The 13,665-nt window shown below is 41.6% G+C and overlaps 1 protein-coding gene and 1 long non-coding RNA gene across 2 annotated transcripts; both read right to left on the bottom strand.

Annotated features, from left to right (window-relative positions):
- Positions 1 to 4,461: 4,461 nt before the first annotated feature.
- LOC110740921 lies at positions 4,462 to 10,512 on the bottom strand. Its single transcript, XR_002516219.2, has 2 exons — positions 10,072 to 10,512; positions 4,462 to 7,784 (listed from the first exon to the last, which is right to left on the bottom strand). It is a non-coding gene; the product is annotated as an uncharacterized LOC110740921 (long non-coding RNA).
- A 315-nt stretch (positions 10,513 to 10,827) lies between these two features.
- MARS2 (methionyl-tRNA synthetase 2, mitochondrial) lies at positions 10,828 to 13,606 on the bottom strand. Its single transcript, XM_003907769.4, has one exon. The coding sequence runs from the start codon at positions 13,569 to 13,571 to the stop codon at positions 11,730 to 11,732; it is 1,842 nt and encodes a 613-aa protein (XP_003907818.3). The 5' UTR covers positions 13,572 to 13,606; the 3' UTR covers positions 10,828 to 11,729.
- Between the last annotated feature and the right edge of the window lie 59 nt (positions 13,607 to 13,665).

Genomic DNA, 13,665 nt, shown 5'->3' with positions numbered 1-13,665 from the left:
AAGAATTATACATAAAAAATCATCTCATATTAGGAAGATAACCCAATAATAACTTTAGGTAATTTTATTTTACCTTGTCTCATAAAAGATAATGTACTAATGTTTCTGAGCTCAAATATTTAGATTAAGGAATAAAATGTAATGGCATAGTTATATGAAAGAATATTTTGGCACACCCTAAGGCCACTCCATCTATTTAATTTTTTTTTCTGCAGTTTTTTTGTTCTGTTTTTGGTTTTTTGTTTTGTTTTGTTCTGATACGAAGTCTCACTCTTGTCCCCCAGGCTGAATTGCCATGCCACAATCTCGGCTCACTGCAACCTCTGCCTCCTGGGTTCAAGCGATTTTCCTGCCTCAGCCTCCTGAGTAGCTGGGATTACAGGCGCCTGCCCTCACGCCCTACTAATTTTGTATTTTTAATAGACAGGGTTTCACCATGTTGGCAAGGCTAGTCTCAAACTCCTGATCTCAGATGATCCGCCTGCCTCAGCCTCCCAAAGTGCTGGGATTACAGGCCTGAGTTCTGCAGCTTTTACTATTTTATTTATTTTATTTTATTATTTTATTTTTTTGAGACAAGAGTCTCACTCTGTTACCCAGGCTAGAGTGCAGTGGCGCCCTCTCGGCTCACTGCAAGCCCCACCTCCCAGGTTCATGCCATCCTCCTGCCCCAGCCTCCAGAATAGCTGGGACTACAGGCACCTGCCACCACGCCCAGCTAATTTTTTTGTATATTTAATAGAGACAGGGTTTCACCGTGTTAGCCAGGATGGTCTTGATCTCCTGACCTCGTGATCTGCCTGCCTCACCCTCCCAAAAGTGCTGGGATTACATGCGTGAGCCACCGCACCCAGCCAGTTATTTTTAAAGTAACATGCTGTGTAGAACAAGCCCAGTAGAGTGTTATTAGAGCCCTAGTCAAAATACCATGAAACAATCTATTTCATATTCAGCTTGTCTGATGTTTTTGGCATACATGTTAATCCTATATTATTCAGGCTTATTCAAGTGTACAGCAAAGCATTTTTGTTCCACACGGCAAATTTTGAGAGTCATTATATATTCAAAAAACACTGATATTGAAGTGTTTTTCTTAGCTTATTTTAGGCAATTGGCTCTTTACCATAAACGTATTGATGTGCTTCCACATTACTTTCGTTCAGTTCTCCAAAGATTATATGTTACTTTCTCACTCCAAATACAAAGTACAGAAGAACAGAGGTGGTAGGAAAATTAATGTATTCCCCCCAAAAAACTTACTCGGCTTAAATTGTGATATTTGGCTCTTATTTTGTAATGTAACATATCCATGATAGCAAAAATAGCTTTAATAACTATAAAAGATCAATGCTTTAACTTTTAATTATCAACATTTTTATAAATCATGCTATAAAAAAGAAGAGAGAGACAAAACTCTCTTTAACCTCATATAGTTGTGAAACACAATGATAGTATATAAACGTTTCCTAAATATTAAAAGTATAACTAAAAAGCATATTTTTTTCCTTTGATGTTTTGGAGAAAACATCTAAAGGATAATTTTATTCATTAACAATTTGAGATGGTTTTAGTACAGTATGTATTAATTGCTAATCATACTCAGCATCTTTGCTTTTAACATGTCTAATTTGGTACCAAAATGCTACACAATATTCATTTATATATTTGTAGCAACACATAAATTTCCTAAAATCCTTTAGTACCTACACTATTACGCAAAATATTTTAAAAGATACTAATACACATAAATCTTTTCTGCCCCATATAGGTACCCACATACTGACTTCAGTTAACCTGTTAACATTATTTTATTTAGACTATTTCCAACTGTCTGTGAGAATAGCTTTCAATTACAGTAACATATTTAATATCCTAATGTTGTCTATTTCCTTATGTCCAAGGAAAAATTAAAATAAACGCAGCAACGCTCCTATTGTGTCCGGAATTCATGGGTTCTTGGTCTCACTGACTTCAAGATTTAAGTCACAGACCCTCATGGTGAGTGTTACAGTTCTTAAAGATGGTGCGTACGGAGTTTGTTCCTTCACACGTTCACATGTGTCCAGAGTTTCTTTCTTCTGGTGGTTACCTGGTCTTGCTGACTTCAGGAGTGAAGCCTCAGACGTTCGCGGTGAGTGTTACAGCTCATAAAAGCAGTACGTCTGGAATAGTTCGTTCTTTTTGGTGGGTTCCTGGTCTTCCTAACCTCAGGAGTAAAACTGCAGACCTTCTCGCTGAGTGTTACAGCTCATAAAGGCAGCACGAAACCAATCAACCAACAGTAGAAAAATTCATTGCAAACAAATAAAACACCAAACCTTCCACCGCCTAAAATTGGACCAGAGCTGGTTTCTCCTGCTGGCATACATTGCCTCTTTTTATTCCCTTTTCTGGCCCCACCCACATTCTGCTGATTGGTCCATTTCACAGAGAGCTGATTGGTCCATTTTGAAAGAGTGCTGATTGGTGCGTTTACAAACCTTGAGCTAGACACAGAGTGCTGATTGGTTCATTTACAATCCTTCAGCTAGACACCAAAGTTCTCCAAGTCCCCACTAGATTAGCTAGACACAGAGCACTGATTGGTGCATTTACAATCCTTGAGCAAGACACAAAGTGCTGATTGGTGCATTTACAATACTCCAGGTACACATAAAAGTTCTCCCAGTCCCCACGTGACTCAGCAGCCCAGCTGGCTTCACCTACTGGGTCCCGTGCTGTGCCCAGGGGCACAGTTGCCCGTTAGTCCTGCCCTGCGCTCCTGCACTCCTCAGTTCTTGGGCCGTCAATGGCACTTGACCGCGGAGCCAGGGGCGGCCCCCGTAGGGGAGGCTGGGCTATGCGGGAGCCCACGGTGGGGGTGCGGGCTCCAGCATGGCAGGCTGCAGGTCCCAAACCCTGCCCCGCAGGGAGGCGGCCGAGGCCCACCGAGTTTTCCAACGTGGTGCGGGCGGCCGGCCGCAGTGCTGGGGGACCCAGCGCACCCTCTGCAGCTGCTGGCCCGGGTGCTAAGCCCCTCTGCCTGGGGCGGGCGGCGCCATCCGGCCGCTCCGGAGTGCGGGGCCTGCCGAGTCCGTGAGCACCGTGCACAGCCTGGGTTCCTGTGCGAGCCTCTCCCTCCACACCTCCCCACAAGTAGAGGGAGCCGGCCCGGCCTCGGCCAGCCCAGAGGGGCTCCCACAGTGCAGTGGCAGGCTGAAGGGCTGCTCAAGAGCGGCCGGAGTGGACGCCCAAGCCGAGGAGGCGCCGAGAGCGAGCAAGGACTGCTAGCACGTTGTCACTTCTCACTGTGTTTACCAAATAGATTTTCATGCTTGTGCCCTAGCTGTTTAGACAGTTTGTTTAAAACTCTTGAGCTCAGACTCACCTTCCTACCTGCCTTCACATACTGAATATTTAAACATCTACCTCAGCCAACTTACCAATGATGTGGTTTCAGTAACTTGGTTCAACTTGGCTAGTCCCCTTCTCTCTGTGTTAAGCAATAAAATTTCACTACTTTTCCTCTTTTTCGATATCATACTGATTTAGGTTTTTAGAATGGCTACACAGTTATACATTTATATTGGTTTTATGCCCCAGTGCTGATAGCTCCACTTTTAGATCATCTCCATGGATTATGGAAAAAGAAGTGCTACATATTCTCCTTAAGCTAAAAAACTAATTTTAGGACATCAATTACAACCAAAAGTGTTTTATTTAAAATTTGTTATGAATTAACTACCTTCTAGAGGCTGATGGTTATGTACGTAACATTTAAATAAAGAATTTACTACTTGGAGGACTATTATTTTTTGTAGTAGGTCAAACAATATCACAATGAATGTTAAAAATATTTCCTTTATAGCCAAGCCAAAAAAAACTTTTTTCAACTCTTAAAATGGCATGAAAATGCAATCATCAGCTTTCATGCAATTAACCATATACATATTTTCAAAAATTTGCTTATGTTAGTACTTACAATTTTCTTCTATAAATAGGTTGCTTAAACATTTTAACTTGATATAATATTCCAGTAATTACTTATAAAATCAAACAGAACTCAGTACTGGTTTGCTTTTTACATAAAATATAGGATGTTTCTGTAACATAAACTTTACAGAAATTTAAATATAAAAAATTAACGCAGTAACTTCAATTTACCAAAATTGAAGACTCTTTATGAAAGTCTTTATAAGCCGGGCGCGGTGGCTCATGCCTGTAATCCCAGGACTTTGGGAGGCCTTGCTTACCTTACAAGGTCAGGAATCCAAGACCAGCCTGGCAAAGATGGTGAAACCCCACCTCTACTAAAAATACAAAAATTAGCCGGGCGGGGTGTAATCCCAACTACTCAGGAGGCAGAAGCAGGAGAATTGCTTGAACTGGGGGGCGGGGGCAGAGGGTGCAGTGAGCTGAGATCACACCACTGCACTCCAGCCTAGGCGACAGAGTGAGACTCCATCTCAAAAAAAAAAAAAAAGAAAGAGAAAGTCTTTATAAACTCCTTAAGTGAGCTTTAAAGGTCATCTAAATATGCCATCAGGACATTTTGTATGATCTATCAATCTGAGTCTGTCAAAAAGTCATAACCTGCCATACAAAAAAAAAAAAAAAAAATGAAAAAGCATGCATACATGCTTTGCTATGGGACTATACTGCTTGCATTTAGACAGAATCCTGAAAAAATTATTTAAACATAGAATAAAAATATAGGTCTTCCTGGCCTTCCAAGTTAGCAAGAACTTTAATGCCTGTTGATATTTTTTAAATACATTTTAGATGATAGCTAAGAGACATATATAAAAAGACTCAACACAGTTCTTCAAAGACACATCATGTCCAACAAAACAGAAAAAACTGTAAAATACAGCATTGTGTATTTATTATGCAATTCATAGTAAAGTCTCTTAGTTTGGGGGCATAAGAGCTTGTCTCAACTGTGATATGACGTGTATAATTCACCAGGAATTATCCGATCTGTGGCATTTTAGCTAACGGGGTGGTATTTGCTTTGGTAATAACCACAGTCAAGGGTATTTAATCTGGTTTCTGCAGGCTTGTTAGGAAGGATATAAGAATATAGTAATAAATGTTTGATAAATTCATAGAACTTAAATTGTTAATAAATGGATGTCATATTAATAAGTTCATTTGTATTAAAACTATGTATGAAAAAGTTTCAGTGTTTGTGGCTTCTAGTAAAATTCTCTGGCTTTGTTACTATAATAGTTAATTCAGATAAAACTTATGAATACTGATGCTTTCATGTTCAGAGATAAATGTGTATTTAAACAATTAGTAAAATATCATTAAAAAATACTTAGATTCATGAATTTATGACTATATACTTTCATTTAGAGAACTGCTGGATTCTAGAAATTGTAACATCGTTCTAAAATTAAGAAACAAGAAAATAAGGACAAACAAAAATAGGAACTATACAGTTATTTAAAATTTTAACAATTTGCACCAGCACACATAAGCAGGTTTAGGATATAAAAGAAAATACTAAAAGCAAAAGTGAAATATACCATATTTCATGATAAAGGTAAGTATATTTTTCTGAATTTCTATTTTGGCACTCATCAGTTTCATAATCTGGCTATCAAGAAACTGATTCCTCATCTTGAAACACTAACTGATGTATTTCAGTTCAAGGTTCTTATTTGGACTTTTCATCTTCAGATCTTTAAATCTCATTATACTACTTCCTCTTCCCCACGATACTTAAAACAATGCCCTCAGTATATACACATTGACTGATTGTGGTGTTGGTACTAAAGGTGGCGCTAAGGCTTTGGCATTAACACAAGATTGAGTCCCAGGGTCTTCTCTTTTACAAGCTGTATAACCCTAGCCAAGTTGCTTAATCACTGTACCTCAGTTTCTCATTAGCCTTTTATGCCTAGTGTTCCAATATTGGAACGCCAAGCATGTGGGGGTTATTTTATATCCTACAGATCAAGATCATCACCAAGGTCTGATTGCAAAAATTCAAAAAATTGCAACCTCAGGCATAAAATGGGTTAAACACAGGAAGAGTACCTCAAGGCGCTAATGGGAAAAATAAATGAGAGAACACAAGTAAGGAATACAGAACTGTTGGTTCTGTCCCCTCAACTTATTACTGAACTAACAGAAAATTTGGCAAAATTATGGCCATGTGATTCCCCCCTTTTAATAACCCACTGAAAGGACCTACTGAATAGGTATATTTGGCTGACAGTTATATTCAAAAAGCAAGCTGTTATTTTCACACAGGTATAGATGGAAAAAGACAAAGTTTTAGAGTCACAAAACCTTGACTGCCTTAATTTTTTTTTCCGACATTTAGCAGTGATGATACACTTAGTAGTAAGCATTAAAGACTGAAATGCTAATGTCTAGTATGAGTTACACTTTTACCGTGTGGGCCTTTTTTTTAATAGACTTGAACATTTCTTGTAATTTTCAATCTTCGCTTTTTACATTTTGAGGCTATGTGGTTAGGTAATACAAGTTTATAATTGTAACTTGGTGCATTATTACTTTTACATTAAATTCTACTTTTTTAGTAATAGTTTCTCCCTCGTATAGATTATGTAATATTAATATTGCTATACCAGCTTTCTTTTAATATATGCCTAGTGTTTCTTCATATGTCTTAGTTTCTTCTATGTTTAAGTATATCCCTTTTAACTACATATATTGCTTTTTAAATTTAATTTTGAATAGTTTTGTCTTTTGACAAAAGACTCATGAAGTTTTATTTTATTACAATTACTGACATATTTGTATTTATTTCTGCCATTTTATTTTGGGCTATTTACAATATTTTTCCTATTTCTTTGCCTCTTTTTTCTCCTCCCTGCCTTCTATTGCATTGTTCTTTCCTGGCTTCTGTTGTTTTCTTTCACGTCTCTTTTCATCTGGCTTGAAAGAAATACATTCTATTTGTATTATTTTGTGATTAACCTAAGATGTATACCACGTTTATTAACTTTATATTTTTAATATCTATAGCTTTTTAACCAATAGAAGCTTCTGGACTGGTTTCAAAGGAAGCCAAACTACTGAAGTTGTTTTATTTAATGTGTTCCAAAAATATACAATCAGGAAAAAATGTGTAATTGGTCATATTTTTATGGAATGTATTAAGAGAATAGTATGATGATACCAAGCTATAACAATCATTATCTAGTTTTTGAAGCTTCATCATCATGTTAAATCCCATAAACAATTGATTCTCAACTAATGAGGAGTACATGTACAAGACATGGCCTTAATAGCAGTAGCACAGAGGTGTTAGTACCATTTCTCCCACACCATAATCTAAGAAAGGTGGCATCCTCCATTTCCATAGTTACTCCTGGGTCTGTCCCTTCAGCTAACCCAGTGAGTCAGGCCCTCTGCAGATGTTTCATCCAGAAGTGACTCAACGGCAGGGCTCATCTCTCCTTGGAGCTATAATTTTCTTCTTGTAGATGGTACACTTGGTTTCCTGAAACATCTTGACACCTCACACCATCCTGTTCTTAAGTGAGGAGCAGTGGACTTTAAAATCCGTGGTGAGTATACTGTGCCATTAGCTAAGGGAGTGAAATTCAGCTCAAGGCCAAGGATGAAACATATGTACTATGCTTTGCTTACCTTGGTGAACATCCAGGTATGGCTGAACCTCCCAAGTGGTACTCATCAGAAGAGGCACGGTAGAGGATATATTATTTCTAGTTGTCGGGGCCATAGGAAGATCCTCTTGGTGTGTAGTTCCTTCCAGTTTCCATCCCTCATCATGAAAAGTAGAAACTAATGGTGATACAATCCTAAACAAAGTATTTAAATATGGACAACTGTTTCCTGCTAGGTAGTTCCTTTAATTCACAGGATCTATTCTGGGTAACCCAAGACTACCTACTAAAGAGAAGAAGCTAATTTCACCTCTAAACTGGTTAGTCCCTTCCCCTCTGCTCAAAGTAGTTATTGGTGACATAGGAAGGAAGCTTAACCTGGGCTTCTCCTATCCTGTCTCCAGAAAGAATAAGATACTCTTCTTAAAAGGTTAAAATTCCCATTAACCTAGGTTATTGCCGTTATTAACCTCCAAAGTTGGTGTGTTCCTCTTGATAAGTTAACCAATCCTCTCCAAAATTCCTGCAAGAGGAAGGGGCAGGACGAGTTTTGTTGTGCTGAAATTACATATATTATACTATCTTAGTTATACAAGAGACTCAAGGACTTTCTTCTAGAATCTGTGCTCTTGGTTACCCCTGTGTCCTAGCTCCTCCCAAGCTCCCTGAACTAGTAAATCATTGCTGCAAAAATAGACAAATGGCTGTCAATATGTCCACACCCTTTTAGGTCCATTGATATTCACTTTCTGACAAAAGACAAGGCAAGGACCCACCAGCACCCAGGTCTCACTTCATGATGATGTCATCCTCAATGAGGGCTCACAACCTGACCAACTACTGGTTTCACTTCAGTTTTGACATTTCCCAGAGCTAAAGAGCTCAGTGCCAATCACAGGAACAACCACCTTGAGGGGTGGGGGGAAAGGGGAAGACCAGTGTCCCAGGGCCCATGTTCCAGCCTAGGCCCTTCTTAAGTACTCTGACATCAACTTAGTATTCAATTTATTGGGCTCTTCATAGCCCCTACAAGTCCACAGATTCTTAAGAGAAATAATGAGGTCTACATGCAGAATAAACTGAGGTTTCAATAAAATCAGAGATTATATATATTTCTTATGATCCTTCCTATAGCCACAGGTCTTCTGACTTCTGAGGTGTCTAATCTATGAGTTCACTTGTGAAACAGCCCTCCAATATATAATGGTGCCACTTAAAATATGCATTGCCCACTTCTCACATGACTTCGCAGAGGATTACAGTCTGCTGAGTGAGTTGACGTCTTTTTATTACTCTCCTAATGTGACATCCATGAATACCTGATCTAGGCAGTGCTCTATCACCTCCTGCAATACTGCTTCCAGGAACATACCAAAATGAGTATCTGAGAACTTCAAGGGTAGTATTTGGAAGACACTTACTTTCTGGTGAAGGAATCCAGAAAATGCCAGATAAAGTATTAACAGTGCTGGAGTAGGGAATTCTACAAGTGTATCATCTTCTACCAAAAGTGGTTAGCATGCCCCCTCTTGGAAGTACATCTCCTCCAGTTTTCACCTATTCTCCATTTGCTATTCTTAAACTGCTGGATCAACTCAAACACATCACTGAATACTCAAAGAATATTTGCTGTATCTATTGTGTCTCCTACAGAGAATCCAACTGGTTCATCTTCAGTATCACCACAGAAGTCAGATCCAATTTACCACACATTCCTCCATTTAAAATATCCTGTCTTTGTAATAATTACGCTGTGTCCTATCTGGTTCCCCTATGTTCTTCTGTCCTCCAGTATCACAAATATCCAGGTAGCCAGCTAAGTGCCTGCACAAATGACAGACTGCACTAAAAGAACTCCACTGACACCTTCCAGCAAGCAAAGGTCCATGTATTGACCAGCACTAGGCTATAGGAAAGATCATTCAAGTGGAAGACACTGTCTCTATCCATGGTAGGAATTGTAACACTGCTATAAGAGCACTTCAAAGGCAGAGGTTATCATCTCACTGGTTTTCAAATATGTTTTCCTTCATCCATGTAAATACATGTTATCTTTTTCCACTCTCTGCTCTATCCACCTATAGGAGATACTACACTCCTACATCCTATGCCCTAGTAGTCTGTGCTAATAACCCCAGCAGTTAACTTGAACATGTCATGTGGAAAGCCCAGACTTAATAAGAAGAAGGGTCTCAAGGAACATTTGTGGAAACAGTCCTTCCACCTTTAGAAAGCCTTCAAGCATTCTCTTCTAAACAACATTCCACCAACAAAAAATTCCTCATTTTGCTGATTAATAAATGGAAACTGGAACTGAATGGTGGCACCTAGAATAAATCCAGGGGAACTACCAGTACAATAGTTTACTTCACTGTGGGCCCTCTCTACTTGCCACCATACTTAGAATGTATTCCAAGGCAAGTTCTCCTTTTGAACTTTGGCCCAGCTGTCTAATCACCTATGAGACATAACTCTGGCTTACTATGTTGGAGTCACTGTATAAATTGCTAACATCTTCTCTGTGATGTTCTCTGATGGAGCCTTAGAGAGATTCCTAAATCCAGTTTGAGATTCCTGAAGCATTGGTCAGTTCCTCCTTTCACCATCACCTTCAACGAATGCAACAGAACAGATCTGAATAAGGTACTTACAAACTTTTAAACTTTAATAACTTAAAAAAGCAAAAGAAATAATCAGTTAAAATTACTTGAAAGTTAAGTGTATTAACATTTATAATAATTATTACACAATTTCTATATTGTGTTATAGATCCTGATTGGTCAAAAGAAATCATGAGGTAAATTATGTACATGGATAACAAAATTAAGACTATAAGAAATTTAAAGAAAACATTGCCCTTTGGAACTATTTACAAATTTTTAAATCATATTAAATCTTAAATTTTTTTTTTTTTTTTTTTTGAGACAGAGTCTCACTCTGTCGCCCAGGCTGGAGTGCAGTGGCGCGATCGGCTCACTGCAAGCTCCGCCTCCCGGGTTCACGCCATTCTCCTGCCTCAGCCTCCCGAGTAGCTGGGACTACAGGCGCCGCCACCTCGCCCGGCTAATGATTTTTTTGTATTTTTAGTAGAGACGAGGTTTCACCGTGTTAGCCAGGATGGTCTCGATCTCCTGACCTCGTGATCCGCCCGTCTCGGCCTCCCAAAGTGCTGGGATTACAGGCTTGAGCCACCGCGCCTGGCCAAATCTTAAAATTTTTTAACGTACCAAATGCCTCAAGTTTTATAATTTATTATATAAACAACTTGATACATTTACTTATTCATTTATTAAACATTTAACAGAGTAAATGTCATTTTTCAGTAGTCTGAAAAAGAACGAGGATTCTGATGTTTGGGGGGTTTTTTGCTTTCCATTAAAACAATAGTGGTTGCAAAGCTATCCCTTATTTTAAGAAAAGCAATAAAAATGTAAAGATCTGCAAAATTAGAAAGCAGAAAACGAATTTATTCTAAATATTCTGAAACATCAATCTTTAGTAATTAAATGTGTGAAACTAGAGCCATCTACTGGTTGAAGTGTGATGTTACACAACCCAACTGCTGGACTATTAAAGCTGGGAGCCTTAGTTGTAGGGATTTAAATGGGGATGCACATGGGCAAAAATCATCTGGTCTAGGACACTGGTTCAAAGGTTTAATAAAATACTCTCTTTTTATCAGGAAACCCAACATGTGTAACAAGGTAGGATCCCCCTGTAAAAGCCCCGGTAAGGGGCCTCCAACCCTGACCCTCAATGAAAGGAGTGACTGAACTAATTAGCCTGAGAAGCAGAGACCAGGCCAATGAAAAACAAGCCATGAGAGGTAGCTTGGGCAAACAACTGTGGTTTGGAAGGAGGCACAAAGAAGGAACAGCATTAGTAACACTGTCTCTTACCCATCTTTCCCCTGAAGACATCTTAGACACACAATGCACAAAGGACAATGATCAATGGTCACAGAGAAATGAAGAATAGGAGTAGGCACCTGAAAGCCTACAAACCTCTTTTCACAGGGACAGAGCTTATGTGCTCATTTGATTCCAAACTTAAGAAAATACTAGTGTAAGTTCCCTGAAAATGAGAAATAAAAAAATAACACATCTGCTTTTTTACCACAAGCCGGTAAGAACTCAGTTTCTAGGTCCGGTGGGCTTTCACCAGCCAAGTCCTGGACGGTTCTAGTCTTGGAAACAAAAGCCCAGTTTCAGGTCCCAGCCTCCTCCCTTCAAAAGGGCATGGATGTCCATAGAATCGAGGCAAGAAATAGAGCTCTCCAAGATTCCTCTCTGAGGCAGAAACCCCCAGCCTGGACAGCAGCTTGTCAGCTAGGCTTGGGGTGACAGGCTGCAGCAAAGTCCCAAAGACTCGCAAACATTCCAAGGCCACATGAAGCACAGTACCCAGCCAGGGAGCATCCACTGGGCTCTCCCAGTTCAGCTTCCATGGTGCATGCCTTTGGACAAAACCATTAGTTTGCCGGACACAGCTGGACACGGCCTCTAGAGCCTTATATATCTGAAAGTTATCATAGTGGTCTGCTACCTGCTTTGGCAAAGTGGCCACTGAGCTCACCAGAGCATAATCCTCTGCCTGAGCACGAACTGATGGCCCCACCAACCCTGGCTCACTGGGGAAGCAGGTAGTGCAGAAGGCTGGGTAGGTCTCAGAAGGATTTATTCTTTTGGCAGTGCATCGGTTCAAGAGACCTCCCAAGGCATCTGCCAACTCGGAGTTCAGCAACTTAACCACCTTTTCATCATAGTAGTCACAGTCCCAGTTGGGGACGCCCTGCCGCAGGAGAAAGTAGCGGAAGCCATCCACAGTATAGCGGTTAAGGCAAGTCCTAGGATCCACCACGTTGCCCAAGCTCTTGGACATCTTTTGGCCACAGACTGTCCAGTGGGAATGGACATAGATGCGCTGTGGCGGGCTCATGCCGGCCCCTAAGAGGAAGGCAGGCCAATAGATGGCATGGAATTTGAGAATGTCCTTACCTATGATATGAGAGGTGGCCGGCCACCAAGATTTGAACTCAGCATTTGGGTAGCCAATTACAGTGAGGTAGTTGACCAGGGCATCCAGCCATACATAGATGGTCTGCGAATCATCCCCGGGCACCGGAATGCCCCAGTGCAAGTGGCTACTTCTGCGAGACACGGACAGGTCGGGCAGCTCCTCGTCCAGCCACTGAAGAACTACGTGATGAAATGGTTCGGGGGTGATCGCCTGAGGGTTGCCCCGCAGCCACCGCTGGAGTGGCTCCCGGAACTGGGAAAGCCTGAAAATGTAGTTTTCTTCCTTGGTCCAGGAGACTGGATGCCCGCTCTCAAGAGATACAGGAAACGAATCCCCCAATGGGCCCAGCTGCCGTGTGACCTTGGCCTCAGGCAGGAAGCACTCGTCGGAGGCGCAATACCAACCTTCATAGACGCCCTTGTAGAGCAGACCGCGGGACTTAAGCACCCCCCAGAAGTGCTGCACAGCCACCCGGTGCCGGGCCTCCGTGGTGCGGATGAAATCAGTGCAGGAGATACCGGCTTCCTGGAAAAGCTGCTGGAAATGCTTGGAGACTCGGTCGCATAGCTCGGTCGGGGCCAGGCCCGCAGTAGCTGCTGCCTGCTGAATCTTGAGCCCGTGCTCGTCGGTACCAGTAGAGAATCGCGTGGCGGCCGTGCTGGGACCTCGGAGGCGACGGTGGCGGCTTAGGGCGTCCGCCAGTAGTGCCGAGTACAGGTGCCCGATGTGCGGCGCCGCGTTGACGTAGAAAATGGGTGTAGTGAAGTAGGCGCGCGCATCACGAGCATCATCGCGGGCACTGAGGGAGCCCAAAGTGTAGTAGCGTGGGCCGAAGTCCTCCAGGAGAGAGAGCCTACTAGCCCCCGTGCGTCCTAGCAGCCGGAGGACAGACTTTCGCAGCATGGTGCAAACCGGCCGCAAGCGGAGGAGGCGGTGTTCTGACAGCACGTGTGAGAGGCGCATGCGCAGCCGGGTCGCGCCGCAGCTTCCGACCGGAAAACCAGTGAAACTCGGCCCCGAGCGCGGGCCTTCAACGCCCTCCCCGCCCCGCCCCGCC

This window comes from Papio anubis, chromosome 10, assembly GCF_008728515.1.
Source record: "Papio anubis isolate 15944 chromosome 10, Panubis1.0, whole genome shotgun sequence".
In the NCBI taxonomy this organism is placed as follows: Eukaryota; Metazoa; Chordata; class Mammalia; order Primates; family Cercopithecidae; genus Papio; species Papio anubis.
The sequence above is the reverse complement of the archived record's forward strand: the minus strand, read 5'-3'. Positions and strand labels throughout refer to the sequence as shown.

Excerpts from the sequence above, each read along its gene's own strand:
- MARS2 (XM_003907769.4), bottom strand. The coding sequence starts at position 13,571 with ATGCGCCTCTCACACGTGCTGTCAGAACACCGCCTCCTCCGCTTGCGG.